An 18,939-nucleotide genomic window follows, 5' to 3' on the forward strand; every position below is an offset into this window, starting at 1 on the left:
CTACCAGTGTCCGATTTAATTTAACCACATGAATAATTCCAAAATAAAAACAATATTTTAACGTGTACATAGGCATATTTCAAACGTGATAAGTGAGAGAGAGAAAATGAAAGCAGGTGGAGAGAAAGATGTGACTCTTCAATTAGGAGATAGAGATAATAAATTCATACAGTCAGAGTAGATGGATCACATATTTACTGATCTAATTTACCCTAGGATTTCATCACCAACAATCGGAGCATCATCATCATCAAGTGGGAGGAGTGCACGCACGCACCCCCGCGTCTGAGGGCCGCAGCGCGCCGCAGATGAAGCATGCCGGGGAGCAGCGAGACGAAGCCTTGGGGCCAAGCCGAAAATGAGAACCATAACCGGGAGCCTTTCTTCATTGGTGTGGCTGGAGGGACAGCCAGCGGAAAGGTTGGCATTTCTATCTGAGCTGGATATTGTCTCTGTGTTTACAAAGTGTTTGTTCATCAAACTCGTTGTAAACAGACTCAAATAGAATAGATGACTATTAGATGACTATAATCGGTGCACATTTCCCCTCTGAGGAATCTGGCTGCTGGATAATCAATCCTGCTGACTGTTAGTTGATCAGCAGTGATCGTGTTGCGCCACTCTAAACTGTGTGCCAAATTGTCACATCAAGATGATTGAAGTAATGTTATTTCATATTAGAGTTAATGACTCCCATTTGTCGCAATTATGCTCGCAGTATTAACTATTAAGAGGACATGAGAGCGGAGAAATTAAATCCCAGTTAATTAGCGTCAGCTTTGCTTCTTGACAGAGACCAGCTGACATACTTGCACACCTCCAAAGCTCGTTTGTAAGACCATCCTTTGACCAGGCAATAAAATATATAGCTGGTGCTGTATGCTGTCCATATATTTATTAACGTCAGAGATTCAGTATTCAAAAGTTTTTTTGTAAATTTAGGTGTGGTTCTTTTACATTTGCATTGAGTCTCATTTGATTTCCCCAGTCAGGGACCTTGTATCCCACTCAGTTGAGTGTACCTGTGCCAATTGATCAAAGTTTTATCCAACATATATTGGTCTTGAAATTAATGTCAGGTCACTGGATTTAAAACAAATACGATTTCCATTTATAACGGCAGCAAACTGCATACTTAAACACCAATCACCTAATCATGCTTACCTGTACGTTTTTTTTTTAATCCCATTATAACTCCTTGACAAGAAGTGTAATTTAAAGAAAAGCTCCAGTCTGAAATACTTAAATAAGCAAAAGAATCATGATTCTGGATCCCCGTTTTTCAGATTCACAAAGGAAATCTTATGAGGTATATTCTTGTAAAAGGGTAAATACTTGCACTAACTTTCAGTAAGCGTCATCTGAACCTGTTAACAAACAAACAAAGGGATTCAGGTGGAAGCATTACATTATCCTGTGGGGCTTTGTATGGCCCTCGTGTAGGTCTTCATGTTATTCTAATTTTTTCTTGATGACCCTGATGTCACCACCGTCTCTGCTTGTGTCTCTAAAGTTCTTTGATTTTCATTAAATTCAATTTCAGACTGGTTCTGCTATTAGGCTACAGCGAGATATTTTGAACACTGTGGTCTAAAACTGGAACCTGATCAAACATTTCACTTCATATTATCAATGTGACAGATATTTTCCAGGTGTTTACACCAACACAACTTACATTGTCGTTCAGCAGAAAGTCGTTGTTGGGTTTGACTTCCTGTGGCCCCTTCTTCCCACTGGAATAACTGCTGACAGAAGCACCTGATGTTCAACTGTAAGCGTGACAGTCTGAACATGATCCATCTGCCAAGTTCAGATATCAAATGAATGATTCAGCGTTTAATTTACTCTTGAATTGACTGTTTTTGTGTCACTAAATACAACAGGGCTTCAGGAATGCACAGCCATATTTGGTAGTGTTGAGACATACAGTAGGAAAACAAAATCCTGTAATTTGCAAAACAAACTTCCTTAAAAAAACAGAGGTTCAGGATTATCCCAAAGGCAGGCCTGCATAAAAATGAACAACCACTTTTATAGAGAGAATTATGACACCTAAAAAGGAGCTGTGATCTATGCTGAATGAAGTCAACTGGACTTGGAAGAAGAGCTTGGAGATGTTTCAAGTCTCATCAAAGAAAAAAAGACTGTTCGTCTGAATTGAAGGAGCGTCTTTGACGAGAGGCAAAACTTCTTCAAGCTTTTCTTCCAAGTCCAGCTGACTTCATTCACACAGAGATCCACAGTGACCTGGATGACTGTGAGTGTTCACAGACAATGAGTGGTGAGCTTTTGTTGATTCCTTAAGGACAAATGAAAGTTTTGTCAATCTTAATGTCCAGACAACAATATGTGGTTCACAAATAGAAGGAAATTAGTTCTTATTTTTGTTATTTATTATTGCTATCCTGTTACTGATATTATTTCGGTGTGTAGTCATCGGTGTGTGGCAAGATCATGGAGCTGCTAGGGCAGAACAAGATCGACCACCACCAGCGCCAAGTTGCCATCCTCAGCCAGGACTGCTTCTACAGGGTCCTTAGCCCAGAGCAGAAGGCCAAGGCCCTCAAGGGCCAGTTCAACTTCGATCACCCAGGTATGTCAAAAACAGTTGAAGGTCTCCTGCTGGCAACTTCTGGATTTGTTGTTAGTCCAGCAGTAGAGCTGGCTGTGATTTTGGTGTGAGGGTCACATGATGGACTGTTATCTTTTAGAGACATGATTTTAACTTTTTTGTGCTCTTCCTGTGTGCTCAGATGCCTTTGACAGTGATCTGATAATGACAACGCTGTGGGACATCAAGGAAGGAAAAACAGTGCACGTCCCTGTGTATGACTTTGTTTTGCATTCCAGGTGACGGTCATATCAAGTTCATACACAGATGTTGTTGAAGTAATTGCATGTTTCGGTTGGTGTTCAGTAACAGACGTCTTCAGTCAGACTGTGACAGCAACCATGTGCTTTGTTGTGAAAGGGACAGTGCTTGTCCAACATCTCCACCTGCTGTTTATACAAATATTAATGACTTTTTATTGAGGTAAAAGACAATACAGGTAATCCTCAACCTTCAAACACAATTGGTTCTGAGAGGCTGTTCGTAAGTTGAATTGTTTGTAAGTCATTATCTCTTAAAACAGTCTGTAATGTAGTTTTCAAACAGTCTTCAATCTATAATTACCATTTGAGGTCATTTAAATGTCATTACTTCTCTACATACTAAAGTACTATTTCCTAACACTTATCAGAAACAATTAAAGGACATTTAAAAAAAAAACCTCTCCTTTTCCTTTTGGCTTTTCTCTTCAGGAGTCGCCACAGCGAATCAATTACAGGACATTAAAAAACCACATAATGACATAAAATACTGTAGTGCCGTAATGTAACTTTTAACATCTCTACCTCTACTGAACGAATTTGATCCTCGGGGGCGTAGAGGTTAAGCCAAGCTTTAATCCATTGAGGTATTCCACCACACTTGTAATCACTTGTAAACCTGGTAATCAAAAGTCCAACATGCCACTTTGTGTTTGATTGCTCTTTTATTTCCATTAGGTTTCTCAATTAACTCACCAATAGTTGACATCAAATAGAAAAATTTAGAGGTGAGAGGTCAGCGTTCACGTCAGTTAACGCTTTCAGGCGGAAACCTAACCAGGCCAACATTGGTTCCTACATCTTTGTCTCCTAGAGCAGGACAAGATCAATAATTAAAATAATATGAACAGGCATTTTGTAACAGAGTTTTCTTACAGGGAGTCTATAGTCTACCTTGCTGGCTCTAACTTTCAACCTAACCTGAATTGTTTTCAGTCTCCATGTTGGTGAACGTCTCCATGAACATAAGTACATTGTGGTTTTGTTTCCCGCTCAGAAGTTCAGAGATGTGGAAAAAAGGACAAAACGCTGCAGATGGTGCCAACAGGAAAGATGAAAAGACCACATGAAGTCTGATATCAGAGCAAACTGTTCACATAGTCTGATATTTACCAAGCCATTTTGACATGACATGACATTTAAATCTATGGGCATTATGTTATCCTGCTCAGTGGGATTATGGCAGAGAGGGGAACTATAGTAGTTGAGCATGGCGGTGTTTTTTTTTTTTTTCATATCTACGAATGTTCGGAAGTTGGATGTTCATATCTTGAGGACTTCCTGTATTTATTTGGACACCATCGTGTGTAATCAATCACAACAGGCCATTTTACAATGACATGGACTTGTCATAGAGTGGAGGTCGCACAAGTATCACGTTTGCAAGGAGTTCCCCAAGAAATGTTCAAAAGACGAGTTTGAACTTGTCTTGATATTGTATACTGCAAGTATATTGACTGTTATATGACACAATAGTCATTGATTTATAAGCCCTTTAAAGATTATACAGTAGCTATAAAATCTGTGATCAAAACTCCATAGCAAATTTTCTAGTTTTGTCTTCATGTGTAGCTCATGAATGAAGATATTTCAATAGTGACACACTGTCATTGTAGATTAAAATTGGAGCAGATTATATTTTGAAAGACAAAAAGGGCCATTTCCTCCGGGATTATTAAAGTATCTAAAAAAAAAAAAAAGCAATTTCCTCCGGGATTATTAAAGTATCTATCTATTATTTTCTTGTTGCGATATAGCCTACCTTTGCTCTCTTTACTACAGTGCAGCCTACCTTTGCTCTATGGTTCTGTTTGTGCGTGCTGACCTGGCCAGCTATGACTGGAATGTAAAGGGAACAGTTCACACCAGAGGATAATTGTCTCATTCCTTTCTGATATCACTTCTTATTTCTTAGTCTATGTAAAGATTTATACTTGAAATTGAATGTATTAAAGCCTCCAGATGCCCTGACATCACACATTCATTTGGAAACTTTATGTGATACCCTTAATAAAGCTGAAATCTTCACTGTATCCTCAAAGCTAAAAACAGTGCTTTTATTTTGTTAGAGATCAGTAAGAATTCATGAGCGTTGCATGCCGTCCTCTCACTGGGTGTATGCTAATGCATTTAGCTTCGTGCTGACAGTAAAAATGTTAGATTCTTTAAGTGCGAGTGACATTCAAATAAACGTGAGTCATTTGATTTTTGTTTCATGTTGAATACGAATCCCCGTTTTCTCCGGTTGTTAATAAGAATGCTACAATCCTGTTTTGCTATATAGCTCCATGAATATTTTGTGAACTGACAAACTTCACCTGATTTTCCATCAACATGGAGGTTATTCAATGTTTGGCTGAACTGTTCTTTGAGGTACTTGTGGCCACAGTGGTTTCTGATCACTGGATGCTACACAGACCCACTCTCAGTGTTTCTTTATTGAATGTGTTTTGCGGCAGGAAGGAAGAGACTGTGACTGTCTACCCAGCTGATGTGGTTCTCTTTGAGGGAATCCTGATGTTCTATTCTCAAGAGGTTCGAGACTTTTTCCAGATGAAGCTGTTTGTGGATACTGATGCAGACACACGACTGTCCCGAAGAGGTGAGTTGCACAAGCATGACTGGGTAAATATCAAAAGACATCTTGAAATGACGTATCTGACCGTCACATTCATATCATCAGTCTTGTCAGTAAGAGAAAACTATGATACAACTCATAGTACAGTATTCAAACCAAAATGGTTCCACTGGTGGTGAATGTATGTGTGACACTTAAGATTAAATCAACTTTATTAATCCCCAAAGGGAAATTATTTGTATAGTCATGTTTTAGTCTATGTTAATCACATGTATAGCATACATGTGTACAGGCCCATGACACACACACATATGCACACGGGGCCTGTAAGCATGTAAATGGTGTTTCCCCTAATGAACAACTTATAAAAGGGACGGCGCCTTGCTCAAGAGGAGGCTCTCCTGTGTTTGTCTTCTTTTACCATGTTGCTGTGCTCAAGTGTCTGATTTTACTATTTTTAGCTTAATCACATGAACATTGCCTGAATTAAAAATGACATCATGCTTTGTTACACACACTGTTTAGCTTTCTTACTGATAATATAACAACATTGATAAGGGGAGAATAAGCAGCAATGGAGAAAATGGAACCTGCATTAAAATGTTACCCTTTCAAATGGGGTCAAGCACCAGGAGACCTCCTGGCCACCAAAAAGGAAAGGAACACAAGAACAAAGACGTGAGCTCACTGATATTCCTCCTAACTTTTCCCACAGTGCTGCGTGACATAAGTGAGCGTGGACGGGGCTTGGAAAGTGTTCTTACACAGTACATGACTTTTGTCAAACCTGCATTTGAGGAGTTTTGTCTGCCTGTAAGCTTTATTCCCCAACACTTGACTACATTTGAATGATTGTCTCTCAGTGTCGGCCCATGATCCAACCTTTTTCCCCCCCCTTTTTAATACTGTAGACAAAGAAGTATGCTGATGTGATTATACCAAGGGGAGCTGACAACCTTGGTGAGTGTCTGCTGTCCAGACCAAATATTGAGTATACAGCTGGGTTTGCTGATTTGAAAAGGTGCTTGAAAAAAATCAGCTCACCAAAAGTATTAGTATTATTGATATTTTTCATAGTTCCACAACTGAGGGTGGGGTTTGTTCCAGGTAAGCTAAACAGCCATGCCTGTGCTAAAGGTTTGAGTTTTCTTGGCTGACATGATGTTTTGTGATAGATGGATAGACAGACACTGAGGGTGTTTTTCCTCATTCAGGTTTAGAAACAAAATACAACATTGTCATATATAACAAGCTATCATTTCATTTGTATGAAAATATACTTCAAAACATTTTTACCTTCTGAGTCACATTTGATGAGGAAGAGGAATTTTCAACAACTGTCTTTGTTAGGATTTGGAATAATAGTAAATATCTTTATTTTGCAGCAGATTAAATATTTTTTACGTCAAGATTTTTTTAAAAACCAGATTACTGTATTTTTAACAGTGTATGTAATGATTGATAATGGAATGATTCTAAGCTTAGTGGTCAAATTTGATATGCAAACTGATGCTAACCCAATCTCTCAGTCTGTCTCTCTCCTTTACAGTTGCCATAAATCTCATAGTTCAGCACATCCAGGATATTCTTAATGGTGGTGTGACCAAATGGATGAATAATTGCGTTAAAGGCCGTGGACCATCAAAGAAGCTAGCAAACCTGGAATCCAGCATTCGACCTCACTGAGCCGGGCTCTAGCCTGAGAGGTCGGAGGCAGGTTCACCTGTAATATGCCAGGAAACCTAAAGGCCTTCTTTGTATATTCTGCTGTATGAGGAATAGGAAGGGAAACCTTTCTGGTTCAAATCAGTTGTATTGCGTTATATTTTTCTTTGTTATGCATTGAATAATATTGAAGGGTCAGAAATAAAGGACCTCTTGTACTTTCAAGGCTTATTGCCTTTTACAGCGCTGAAATGTAGAGAATAGAATGGAGCTATGTCCCAAGGTTTCTGCATACACAACCACCTAAATGAATGCAGAGTAGCTCTTTTATAGCAAGGCCTCATGTTGCACTGCTTGACCTCATAGCCTTCATTCAGTCTGTAAAGCATACACCACCTTACATATTCATTTGAATTAATGCTTTAAGGGGTTTAGGTTCCTGATCTTTGTGATGTTGCACCAAGCTACTCTTTGTTTTGTGTAAATCTAACTACTAAATGATAAAAATGAAACAACCTACCTCAAAGTAGGAATTTCCTGGATATTCCTTTGATTTCAATGACACCAACCCAGTAAGATGCAATAGTAGAAAGAGGAATAAGTTAGTTTGGAATGGAATTAACACAAAGTGTCTATTTTATTTTTTTATGCATGTGTGCAAGTTGAATTCAACATGACTAAATAAACATGCTGGGAATGTTGTTAAATGCAATGAACTATAAAATGGCTGAGGTACAAGCTACTCTACGTAAATGTGTTCTGTAATTGAGTTTCATTCCTGTACATTTTTTTTACGATAAAGTTCTCAGGTACTGGATTGTTGCCTTGGTTTTTACCATCGCTGTTAACCTGAACACTGATGGGGAAAAAGATCTTTTGAAGCATCCTCCACACAGTACAAAAGAAACAGGACCCAGTAGGAACAGCTCACAACTTAGTAGGGCTGCACCCCAGAACAAAAAATTGCTTCATGTATACACTGACATTACAAAGTAACATCTGAACATCAAAGGGCGCTTTCTATTGATTCAGAAAAATCTCAATAAAATTCTCTCTCCCTCTATATACAGTGGACTGTAGTTCAATACACTTACCACACTCCCCTCCTTTAACAACAGATGGTTCAACCCTCTGCTTCAAAAAATGAAACGTTTCTCAGTAACTGTTTGAAATGGGCCTGTGTGTCAGATGTGCTCAAGTTATTTGATTTCTATTGGTGATTAAATGAATTAATAATATAATGGTTTTGTATCAAGCAGCAAAAGAAGTGAAGTGTGACGTGTATCTGTCGAAACAATTTATCATACAGGTGTGATTGTGAGAACAGGCGATGACAAAGAGACGTGGAGATGCTTATGATACCTGTTTAATCATGAATGTGTGTAATCAGTCATACACACTGCAATTTTAAACCTCTAAATCCTACCAGCAGCCACCTGCTCTGGAGAAGCTTCTTCTAAAAAGCAGATGATCGATCAGGTTTCTATCATCCGTCCCTCCTTCACTCATCACTGCTGTTCTGTGGCATTCTGGCCAAACGGACCTCGATAAAGCTCACTGCGTGCCTCGTCGCCCATTGAGCTGTGGTCTACAGGAGCCATGAAGTTCACCAGCTTACTGTGGATGTGGAATCGGACCTTGCGCCCCTTACTGGCTTTGGTATCCACTTTCCTTTTGATCTTGCTTCGAAGCTTCTGGATGGCCAACCACTGCCTGCCCATCGCCACCTGGTCATTTGGGTCCGTTGAACTGGTCTTTCGCTCGATTAGCTCTCTGAGCAACTGGTGGTAGAAATCGTCATCATCAAATATATCTTCATCCAGGTCCTTCAGATGTGTGTTTGCTTTCAGCTTCTGCTGCTCCTCCCATCCTCCTCTGCATACGGGCTCAGAGACAACAGCAGGTGCCTCTTTCTTCCCCAGGACTCTGTACTCAGACCGTCGGGTCCGAGTGCGACGGACCAGCCTCTCGTGGTCCATCAGCACCTGCTCCACCTGGGTCACTATGCTTCTGTCAAACGCCCCAAAGCCTTTGCTGCCTTTGCCAAGAGTCAGTCTGGTTTTGTCGTGCCACTTCTGCAGAGTGGAGTTACGGTATGGCTGGAATGCAGCAAACCGCTTGGCCATCATATCGGGGTACTCCACCATCTCAAGTTTTCGTTTAGGTGCTCCATGCTCCTGGACTGACTCCTCTTCTTCCTCATCACCCTGCGCCTTCCCCACAGTGATGCCCCTTGTTTCAGGATTCTGGAGCAGCAGCTGGTCATGCAGTTCCAACAGCGACCTCTGGAGAGCTTTCAAAGCTTTGTGAGCGTTCTTCAGCTCCCCTGCAAACTCAACTCCGCCCCTCCTCTTGAACTCTGGGAGGATCTGTGGAGGTGGAAACTGGTTTGCCGTTACCAGAGCTTTCTGGATTTTAATTCGACCCTCTAGTAGCTGGTCCCACAGGAACAGCTGGTTCTTCACAGCCTTCCCCTTCTCAACCTCCTCATCTACTTGTGCTTTAGAAAATGTAAGGACATCATCATCATCATCTTCTTCTTCTTCTTCTGACTCCTCACTACTGTTATAATCATCCCCACTCATTCCCAGGTCGTTCATTCCATCTGCCAGTTTGTGAAAATCAACTCCCTGAGGAAAGGTGGTGTCAACACTCTTTGTCTCAGACGCCAGCTCAGCATCTAGCTGGACATCACTATCCAACTCCTCTTCATCTGACTCTTCATCTCCCACTGAATCACTTGCTTCACTTTTGTCCCCCTCCTCCTCGTCGTCGTCATCATCATCATCATCATCAGATCCTTCAGTTTCCATAAACAACCGCTGACGAGAGACTCTCTTCCCCGAGTAACGTTTGTCTGTCTCTGTAGGCAAGGACGTGTTTTGATTCCGGAGAACGCTGGTGACAAACCCAGCTTCATCGTCTTCTTCATCGAACTCGTCTATCACTCTGGCTTTCGTGGCCTCGTCTTCATCACCGTCCTCCGGATCCTCAAATTTGGGCAGAGGATTCAGCAAATCTTCGAGCTCCCGTGAAAAAGAACTTGCCATTGCATCCGTTTATACCGACCACATGTGTGGACAACAGACAGCACTAACCGGCGCGTAATGATGACGTCCAGAAAGCGACATTTATTTAAGAAATCCCTGTTTGTTGTCTTCAAGGGGTTTCCAGGCTCGCGTACAAATCCTGCCTCCAGGAAATACGTATAGGAAAAGACAAATCAATCGTCATTACTACTTACAAGTTAATTAATATTTAATTCATATTTTAGTTGCAAAGTGGCAAATGTATTGTGAATTTGATATTTTCCCAAAAGATAGGAATTATTACTTGACCTGGGTGTTGTTTAGAAATAACACCCTACTTTTGGGAAACATAAGACAATTTCAGATTATGAACCAAATTTCAAACAAAAATTCTAATTGACAGAATACAACAACTATTAATTATGGACTATTAAAATGACAAATAGTTTTAGAAATACGACGTTTACTTTTTCAGGATGCACTTGAAAGACAACGATCAGGGCAAAATTTCCAAAATACAAGAGCTCATGTACGCATGCGTAAGTGGGTCAAGCTTCTCCAGGCTGCCTTTGCTAGCTAAGTTTTGTTCCGCAGACTAAAGCAAAGAAAGTACTTATTGGAGACTAAAGATGTCAACGAGCGACTTTTATTTGAGATACTATGTTGGCCACAAGGGAAAGTTTGGACATGAGTTTCTAGAATTTGAATTCAGACCTGACGGTGAGTGGAATTGGGCGGCAATACAAACGTGTTAGCCTTCCAGCGTCTGAGCTAAAGTTGCTAGCCATCCGGCGCTAGGCCGCATTGGATTTTTAACGAATGGCTACCGCCAATTGTTATTTGTACGTTTAAAAATCAAACTTAATAAAACGCTGCTAATAATGTGTTCTTGTAAAGTTGATGTTTTAATGTATGTGGGTTTAAACTGCACATGTTCACTAGTTGAAAATGAAAGCATTCGAACAACGTTGTTCATTTCGAAGTTCTACTGGACCAGTACATCAGGTTGCTATTTTCTTGCAGGTAAACTGAGGTACGCGAACAACAGTAACTACAAGAATGACGTCATGATCAGGAAGGAGGTAATTACACATAAGTTATTGTCAAACCGACTCATTGACAAACAATGCCGTTTGGGATTAATTGATTGGTTCAATAATGGTACAATTCATGTTTAAAAATGTGTCCAGTGTTTGGGCGTGAATGATATCACCGGTAACTTTATGTGTAAGGATGAATGTGGTGGTCAGCTACTTGGGGTTTGTGGTCATTGTCGTTTTAAAAGAAGTATTTTTTGTTCACAGTATACACAAATAATAATATCAAACATATTTAGATAGTATTCTCATAGTGGATGTGACACCGTGCTAAACTTCCTGAAAGATTAACCTGGTCCGTCTCTGTTCTGTGCACTAATCAGGCTTACGTACACAAAAGTGTGATGGAGGAGCTGAAGAGGATCATTGATGACAGTGAGATCACTAAGGAAGATGATGCACTGTGGCCACCACCAGACCGGGTTGGCAGACAGGTTTGTGGCTCTATTCACAGTGACACTACTGTTGTCTCTCCAGTTCTGTAATATAATGTATTTTGTTATGAGTTCTGAATGCTTCGTTTGTATAGCAACAAATACATCTAAGGAACTTGAAAAAACAAACAATACCTTGTGTTCTTGTTTTTCGTCTGATTCTGTTAAGATGTCGTAGTCATACATTTAATTGCAACTTAAAAATTAGAATATAATGGAAAAGTTCAATATTTTTGTTTCGTTTTATTAAATTATGGCATACAGCTCCACAAGGAGGGTAATCCACTGCAGGCCATAGCTGAAAGGGTCGCTCTTCAAAGAGTGCTGCATCACAGCATGTTCAGGGGAAGTTGACTGGAAGGTCAAAGTAGGTAGGAAAAGGTGAACAAAGAACAGATATGGATAAGAAGACATGGCCAATTGCTCACTGGTCCAAAGCCCTCTTTTTGGATTAAAGTAGACTTGTCTTTTCATTTAGAAATCAACATCTCAGAGTCTGGAGGTATAATTCAGAGACTTGGAATCCAGCTGCTTGAAATCCACTGGGAAGGGTCCACAGTCGGTGATGGGTCCATGGCATTTGCTGGTGTTGGCCCATTGTATTTTTCAAATCCATGCTTCTGTCTGCTGACCAGACAGAAGCATGGATTCCAGCAGGATTTTGTATTTGCCAAAACTAGCGATTGGCTAACTACCCGGACCTGAACCCTGTAGAGAATTTGTGGGGTACAATCAAAAGGAATGTCAAGCTGCACTTATTCAGTAATTAATGCAATGGAGCACTGACCTTGTATTGAGGGAATGACTAAATGTACTTTTCAGATGTTCATATGATTTTTTTTTATTCAAATATGGTCAAGAAACAATCTTGAAGTTGTAAGAATAAATTTTCTGCTTTTGCACTGTCTCACAGGAGTTGGAGATTGTCATCGGAGACGAGCACATTTCATTCACAACTTCCAAAATAGGCTCCTTGATTGACGTCAACCAGTCAAGGTATATATTTTTTCAGAGGTTGTTAAGGCAGAGGCTGTATATTTGTCATTTATAGCCAAGTGTTATATGTTACAGGGACCCCGAAGGTCTTCGTGTGTTCTACTACCTGGTGCAAGATCTCAAGTGTCTTGTCTTCAGTCTCATCGGTCTGCACTTCAAGATCAAGCCCATTTAAATGTGGAATGTTTGTTTTAATTGCTTTAGCTCATTTTCTGTTGTTCTGCATTTGTAAGTTGGCTTATGTTCGAACTTTTTTATTTTAAATAAAAGGTCAGAGACTACCTGAAGATGTACTGAAACTCAAAAAACAACCATAAGTTTTACATGGGAGCATGTTACTACTCAAACAGAAAGCATATGTAACCAAGGTGTTTTATTTCAAAAGACATGCAACCACAGCACAAAATAACCAGAAATCAGTTCAGTTCTCATTTTTAAATTCACAAAATCAGACTCCATGCTCTGGTCTATAAGGTCTATGTTTGAAAAGCACCACTGCATAAATTTATAACCATTTCATGTCACTGCAACACGTCCGCCCACAACTACACACACAGCTAACACTGAGCTACGGTGCAGAAGGCTGACTGCTCTCTGCATGGACAGAGGAGTAAACTGTCAAAGCCCTGATAAGACCGATGTCCTTGAAAAGGAGTGGATTGAGTGAATTGAAAGCAATATTCACTTTTAAATTTTCAAACTAAAGTTGTCTTATGTGCATCATCAAACTTGCCAAACTGCTCCAACCAGAACAGGTGAGGTTCTGTTCCATAACAGACTGATAAAGGGCTGATTTTTAGTTAGGGAAATATAAGCACAGTTGAAAACTCACTTGGCTTTATGCAGACAAACTGAGGTGAAAATGATCAATCTCAACCTCCCCAATCTATAAAATTACTGTAGTGTTCATGAACCTTTTTGGTGATGACTGACACTCGTTTCTTAACTGAGAGACTTTCCTTCCAGGACAGTGAAAATGTCTTCTAAAGACTTGTGGACACACTGCAGGAATTCATGAACATTTCGCGTTGGGTAGCTGGAGACGTTGCAGCCGATCCAGTCATCGTGGACACCATAGCCGATGCCAAACCCATCGGGCACCACCGGCGCAAAGCCTCCGAGGTTCACCGATGGACTGCTAAGGGTACTGGTGGACAGGATGTTGTGATTGATGGCAGCATAAGCTGGGTCTGCATACAGGCCATGCAGGGCGTGCCCCTTTGAATTGGCCAGGTATCGCAGGGCAAACAGGTGACGGTCAAAACCTTGTCCTGGTGACAGAAAAAAAAAAGGAGTTAGTCAGGGAGAAGAAGGCTCTCCCTGACTCACATGATGTACACGTTGACTACATGCATAGAATCGCCTCTGCCTTTCTCAGCAGAATTATGCTAATATAGTTTATATACATATTATAAATGCATTATTTTAGCTGCTGAAGTGTGCCCTTTCAGTTTTTACATGAATCCAGTGGCAAAAGCACACGCATGTTCACACCTCTGCATAACTCAAGGTCATGCAGAGGGTTGTAATAATTATTACAGCGTTGCAATAATGTTGTTAGCACAAAGACATTTCCAAATTAACCAATTTGAAAATTAAGCCGTAAATGTAGTCAATGATTAGACTGAATTTTGATAGAGTTGGAGGGTTTTATGTCTCAGGAAACGAAGTCAGAGTTCAACTGTAGTTTGTTCAATCCCTGTTGTAAATGTGACACAAAAATGAAAACATGCTTCTTCTTTCCCGATAACACATTAACAAAAAAGCTGATAAAACTGGGAAGCGGCATTTTATGGTAAAACAACTGCACACAAACACGGAAAATAGAACAGCTGTGTATTATCTTCACCATGCCCTGTGATGCACCTGTCTAGTGTTTCCTGGTCCATGTGTTTTTTAGAAAGAGCTAACTGCAAAGATTTCCTGGATCCCCCCTAAATTGACTCACCTCTTCCATATCTCAACATTTCACCGAAATCTATAAAGAAATTTTTGACGTTCTTTTGAACTAACAAGGTGAAGAAAACATTACCTCCTTCGTGGTTGTGAATACAACTGGCATTACAAGTCCTTATCTTTTTACACAAACGACTAACTAACACTAATACACACCCATAGCTGCCTCTTTGGTGAGCTGGCCGTGGTACTTGGAGCAGTCATTTAGCATGGCCTTTAGCTGCTCCACACTGTGTTGGCCTGGCTGGCACACAAAGGCATGTGAACATTTCTTAGTGTGAATGGTGGCAGGCCGGATGGTTTCTGTTCGGCCGTGTCTAAAGGCTGCAGTGCTGCAAGACTCGTACGTGGCCACCGTCTGTCCGTACTGCCTCAGGAAGCCCATCTGAAAAGCCAGCTGGGCAATGGCATCTGGACTCAGCTTGCTCTTCTTCAGTTGCTCTTTCCCACCTTTCTTGAACTCCATGGCATCAATGGTGAGTTTGGACACAGCTGAATCAAAGTTCTCCTTGGCCTTTTTGATGCCATTCTCCAGCTCACTGTCCAGGTTGAACTGCAGCCTGCGGACCGCAGAGGCTGAATCCACGACAGCAACAGAGCCTGGGTGTACCAACGGCTGCTCTATTGTGTCTTTGAAGATCTCATTCTGTAAGCGAAGCACAGCAACACCATCGCCCCAGGAATGTTCAAAATTGATGGCTGCCTGGCCGTCTTTGGTCAGTATGAGACTAAAGGACTTGTCAAACCAACGGTTGTAGGCATCACCGTGCAGCATGTTGTGAGAGATGTGAATGTGATCCCTCATGCTTTCATCATCCAAAGACAGACAGAACACAGCGCTGTCGACGGTCTCCAAAGCCTCTGCGTTGCCCAAAGCGATCAGCTTGTCCCTCAGGCCGGCCCACACGTCCCTGTTCTCACTGGTCAGGACCCCAAGTGGAAAGGTGGGCGCAGGCATTGGGTCTGACAGAATGTACTTCAAGTGAGACTGGATCTCTGAGGGCTTCACTAAATTGCCATCCTTGTCTAAAATGTCAAATACATACATGTGTCCTTTCCTCATCACTAGGAGATGTTTCCCTTTTGTATCAGTGAAGAGTTCATCTCGGCCAAGCTTTGGAATCCGAGTTGAGTTGAAGAGGCGAAAGTACTGGGACATGTCCAGGGGGTAAGCGTTCACCATGTATGCTCCGTACCACGACAGTGAGGACGGGACCCAGCGGATGAACTTTTTGAAGCGGTCTGTGTCACTCTTTGCTGGATTCAGGTGAAAAACTTCAGGCTCCAGCAGCTCAGCCCGTAGCGTTTTCATGAAGCGCACTGCTGAACACACCATATTTGTCGCCCGCAACAGTTGGTCATTGTATTCACTCTTAGGGTCAGAATTGAAGGACATAAAGGGGTTGAAGTTCAACACCACAGGGTCGCGTGCAGAGAGATACATTTCAAACCATGGTCCTGGAAAAAAAAAGTTTTCATTATTTTATCTGCGTAAAAGCATTTGAGAAGAATTTCAGGTTGTTTGATGGACACTCACCTGAGATGTAGCTTGTGTGCTTAGTGTTTTTATCCTGAGCTACCAGCTCCTCGTTCAGCTGTTTCCCAACACCATTCTGGAAATCCTGAGCAAGTTTCTCTGTTGATCTAAAAAATACGCAAAAATATTGCTGCAGGTTAGCTTTAAATAGTCTTTAAAAGAGATAAGTCAATAGTGAAATTAAAAGGTTTATTTCCATTTGAAATTTATAATTACCTGAACTGGTCATCATCTAACAGAGGCCTCTGGGCAGCTAAATACCTCTTGATTGTATCCTCTATATTTGGTATGGGTAGCCTGAGCGATTAAAACAAGAGAAATGTGTGAGAAAACCTGTCTGAGCAGTGGAGTGCCAGGTTTCTGCCCTCTACTGGTCACTGGAGTAAATTCAATTTTGCACTTTCACCTACATGTGTCTAAAAGCTTATCATCTCACCTTTGCCATACATTTATTTGCTACATCCATCTGACATTTCAAATGAACAATAAAGTGATGATATATATATATAAACCCTTGGATGCATCCTTTTTTTTTGCGTCACGCTTCAAAATGTGTGTAAGTCATTCACCCTTCCGAGCCCTCACCTGGGTAAACTCTTCTGGTAGTGCATCGTTGGAACAACACTTCGGTGTAAATACTCGCCTGACGACACTTTCCTGCTGCTGTAGTTTCGTGTGTCGATGCCCAGAGCAGCAGGTCTGAAGTGAACGAGGTTGCTACATCTCCTCAAAGGAATTACACTGTGTATTGAACGCAGGCTGGCCATTGCTCGAGCAAGTACACCAAAAACCAAAACGGATGAAGCTGCTGACCACCACAGCTAATGAAGACGATCTGGAGCTAGCATTAGCAGCTAGCCTGAGCTAATAACTGTCTGGTGTGTCCAGGTGTGTTTCTGCAAACAGAAATCGCACCTCGTTTATAAAACTCACAATCAGACAGGTGTAAACCAACACAGCTACTTGACCACGGAAGTGTAGCCGGTGCAACTGGTCACGTGACACACACGAGCCTTCTTCTGGTCTTCCGTATCTTAAGGTCTGCTGGGATCCTTGTCGTCACGTCGCCTCCGTTCACGTCATCACGCTCATGCCCCTCCTCTTCTTCCTCTTCCTCTTGGCTTGTCCCGTTACGGCTCGCCTCAGAATGAGTCGTGTATTTTCTTTAAAAAGTAGATCCTTCAGGAGTTTGGATGTGGAGACTGAAATATAAAAATAATTTGCCCCATCTTATCTTTTAGATATTAAGAGTCATAAGAATCAATAAGAATTTATTGATATATCAGGAGCTGGGTTCATTGCCAGATCCGTCGTTATCAAGACCTGATCTTTGGCTTGCAGGATTATGGAGGTCTCAAGGTAGACTTGAACTTTACATGTCTCCAGTGAGATGAACTATAATTTAGTCTTAGAACCAGCAGATGGCGGTGTTTCCTTGGTTAGTATCTGCCCTTCTATGGTTATCAGCCAGTCATGCGGTCTGAACCACATCAGACATGGTACATGGTTTTTTTTACCCGAGTTCAGTCACTGGGTTTCACCTTTCTGACAGTCCACTGGTTCCTTCAGACTGATAAGATATTCCCATGTTTATCATCATATACTGTGTATGAAGTACTTAACGATTTGTGGGTCTGAAAACCGGCTATTTTCTGACTTATCCACGTCGAAGACGCGTTGATGCTTGACAGTTGAATTTTTGTTCGTCTGTTTCTGTCTTTATGAGTCATAAGGTTCATTCATTCGTTCGTTCGTTCGTTCATTCATTCATTCATTCATTCATTCATTCATTCATTCATTCATTCATTCATTCATTCATTCATTCATTCATTCATTCATTCATTCATTCATTCATTCATTAACGTTAGCTAAGGGAAAGTAACACGTATTAATCCATTCACCTGCAGAACGGGAATGGAGTGTGTTGATGTCGGCAGTGCAAGTTGTATTTGGTTAACGTTATAATCAGGTGTGGAACAGTTTTGGACTGAACCGGAAAAGCTCGGTTCGTAGAAATTTTCATTTTCCGTCTTCCCAAAATTCAGTTTAAGCAATGATTGGTAACAGTAATCCAGCATGACTTATGTTTTGCAACCTAATGTTACAGAGCTGGAGGGATCCACATACAGTACAGTGAGCACCACTGAAGCCCACAGTGAACCTGATGTAGGGGTTTTTAAGGTAAAACATTTTGTTCATTTCAGTGTAATCTATGAAAAAGCAACATGAAAACACCCAATGCATAAGTTTTCTTTTCACAAACAGTCGTACAAGTTACAGTTTAATATACTGCCACATAATGTTAGTCTCCCTGAGTTCATTACAGTCAGTAATGTTAATCTCATTTAGAAAATAAATAGGAACACCAGGGTTGGAAATTGACTTTTGTCTACCAGTCACCCCTTTGTTTTACCAGACATTGTATCCTGGCAGTGTGCTCTAACCTCTAACTACTACTACAACTTTAATCTGGTGTACGAGGAGTAATCAGCATGCACACTGGAATTCACTCAAAGGTAACTCGGGGATTGTCGTAGAGTACTTGTTCAGTAAACTATCATGACCACTGGACAAGATATTATTTTGACTTGCCAGCACTGACCGTCAATGGACCCCTCTCAAGCCAGGGATATGCTCAGTGGTGTAGTATACACCAGTTTATGGAGCATACCCTCCTCTTTTTATATCAGTTAACAGTTTACCACCCATCAGCAAAAAGCCATTGAAATCATACCTGCTTTCTCCTTAGTGATCTACCCAATAGTATACCCACCAA

The 18,939-nt window shown here is 41.0% G+C and overlaps 4 protein-coding genes across 7 annotated transcripts; 2 read left to right on the forward strand and 2 right to left on the reverse strand.

Annotated features, from left to right (window-relative positions):
- Nucleotides 1-285: 285 nt before the first annotated feature.
- uck2a (uridine-cytidine kinase 2a) lies at nucleotides 286-8,312 on the forward strand. Of its 3 annotated transcripts, none has more exons than XM_068319764.1 (7): nucleotides 286-420; nucleotides 2,434-2,593; nucleotides 2,754-2,850; nucleotides 5,331-5,473; nucleotides 6,165-6,262; nucleotides 6,361-6,409; nucleotides 6,999-8,312. In XM_068319764.1, the coding sequence occupies exons 1-7, from the start codon at nucleotides 316-318 to the stop codon at nucleotides 7,133-7,135; spliced, it is 789 nt and encodes a 262-aa protein (XP_068175865.1). In that variant the 5' UTR covers nucleotides 286-315; the 3' UTR covers nucleotides 7,136-8,312. The 3 variants fall into 3 exon arrangements, with proteins under 3 accessions (XP_068175865.1, XP_068175866.1, XP_068175864.1); XM_068319765.1 differs by having other exon boundaries at nucleotides 6,979-7,135; XM_068319763.1 differs by having other exon boundaries at nucleotides 6,361-7,114.
- A 156-nt stretch (nucleotides 8,313-8,468) lies between these two features.
- Nucleotides 8,469-10,218, reverse strand: aatf (apoptosis antagonizing transcription factor). Its single transcript, XM_068319663.1, has one exon. It carries the CDS (start codon nucleotides 10,162-10,164, stop codon nucleotides 8,623-8,625), a length of 1,542 nt encoding a protein of 513 aa, XP_068175764.1. The 5' UTR covers nucleotides 10,165-10,218; the 3' UTR covers nucleotides 8,469-8,622.
- Nucleotides 10,219-10,678: 460 nt separating this feature from the next.
- On the forward strand, nucleotides 10,679-12,951 carry magoh (mago homolog, exon junction complex subunit). Its single transcript, XM_068319877.1, has 5 exons — nucleotides 10,679-10,863; nucleotides 11,167-11,225; nucleotides 11,564-11,674; nucleotides 12,588-12,670; nucleotides 12,746-12,951. Exons 1-5 carry the CDS (start codon nucleotides 10,773-10,775, stop codon nucleotides 12,843-12,845), a joined length of 444 nt encoding a protein of 147 aa, XP_068175978.1. The 5' UTR covers nucleotides 10,679-10,772; the 3' UTR covers nucleotides 12,846-12,951.
- Nucleotides 12,952-13,039: 88 nt separating this feature from the next.
- Nucleotides 13,040-17,217, reverse strand: cpt2 (carnitine palmitoyltransferase 2). 2 transcript variants are annotated; one of them, XM_068319631.1, is made up of 5 exons: nucleotides 17,097-17,217; nucleotides 16,380-16,460; nucleotides 16,164-16,270; nucleotides 14,783-16,084; nucleotides 13,040-13,941 (listed from the first exon to the last, which is right to left on the reverse strand). In XM_068319631.1, the coding sequence occupies exons 4-5, from the start codon at nucleotides 16,068-16,070 to the stop codon at nucleotides 13,613-13,615; spliced, it is 1,617 nt and encodes a 538-aa protein (XP_068175732.1). In that variant the 5' UTR covers nucleotides 16,071-16,084; nucleotides 16,164-16,270; nucleotides 16,380-16,460; nucleotides 17,097-17,217; the 3' UTR covers nucleotides 13,040-13,612. The 2 variants fall into 2 exon arrangements, with proteins under 2 accessions (XP_068175732.1, XP_068175731.1); XM_068319630.1 differs by having other exon boundaries at nucleotides 16,749-17,190.
- Between the last annotated feature and the right edge of the window lie 1,722 nt (nucleotides 17,218-18,939).

The sequence above is a fragment of the Antennarius striatus genome, chromosome 7, assembly GCF_040054535.1.
Source record: "Antennarius striatus isolate MH-2024 chromosome 7, ASM4005453v1, whole genome shotgun sequence".
In the NCBI taxonomy this organism is placed as follows: domain Eukaryota; kingdom Metazoa; phylum Chordata; class Actinopteri; order Lophiiformes; family Antennariidae; genus Antennarius; species Antennarius striatus.

Bases quoted from the DNA above. Each gene is read 5' to 3' on its own strand.
- uck2a (XM_068319763.1), top strand. From the start codon at position 316: ATGCCGGGGAGCAGCGAGACGAAGCCTTGGGGCCAAGCCGAAAATGAG. The intron at 2,594-2,753 runs GTATGTCAAAAA...CTGTGTGCTCAG, and splicing joins GTTCAACTTCGATCACCCAG to ATGCCTTTGACAGTGATCTG. The intron at 2,851-5,330 runs GTGACGGTCATA...GTTTTGCGGCAG, and splicing joins GACTTTGTTTTGCATTCCAG to GAAGGAAGAGACTGTGACTG.
- aatf (XM_068319663.1), bottom strand. From the start codon at position 10,164: ATGGCAAGTTCTTTTTCACGGGAGCTCGAAGATTTGCTGAATCCTCTG.
- magoh (XM_068319877.1), top strand. From the start codon at position 10,773: ATGTCAACGAGCGACTTTTATTTGAGATACTATGTTGGCCACAAGGGA. The intron at 10,864-11,166 runs GTGAGTGGAATT...ATTTTCTTGCAG, and splicing joins ATTTGAATTCAGACCTGACG to GTAAACTGAGGTACGCGAAC. The intron at 11,226-11,563 runs GTAATTACACAT...TGCACTAATCAG, and splicing joins ACGTCATGATCAGGAAGGAG to GCTTACGTACACAAAAGTGT.
- cpt2 (XM_068319630.1), bottom strand. From the start codon at position 16,930: ATGGCCAGCCTGCGTTCAATACACAGTGTAATTCCTTTGAGGAGATGT. The intron at 16,085-16,163 runs GTGAGTGTCCAT...TTTTTTTTCCAG, and splicing joins GCACACAAGCTACATCTCAG to GACCATGGTTTGAAATGTAT. The intron at 13,942-14,782 runs GTGTGTATTAGT...TTCTGTCACCAG, and splicing joins CACCAAAGAGGCAGCTATGG to GACAAGGTTTTGACCGTCAC.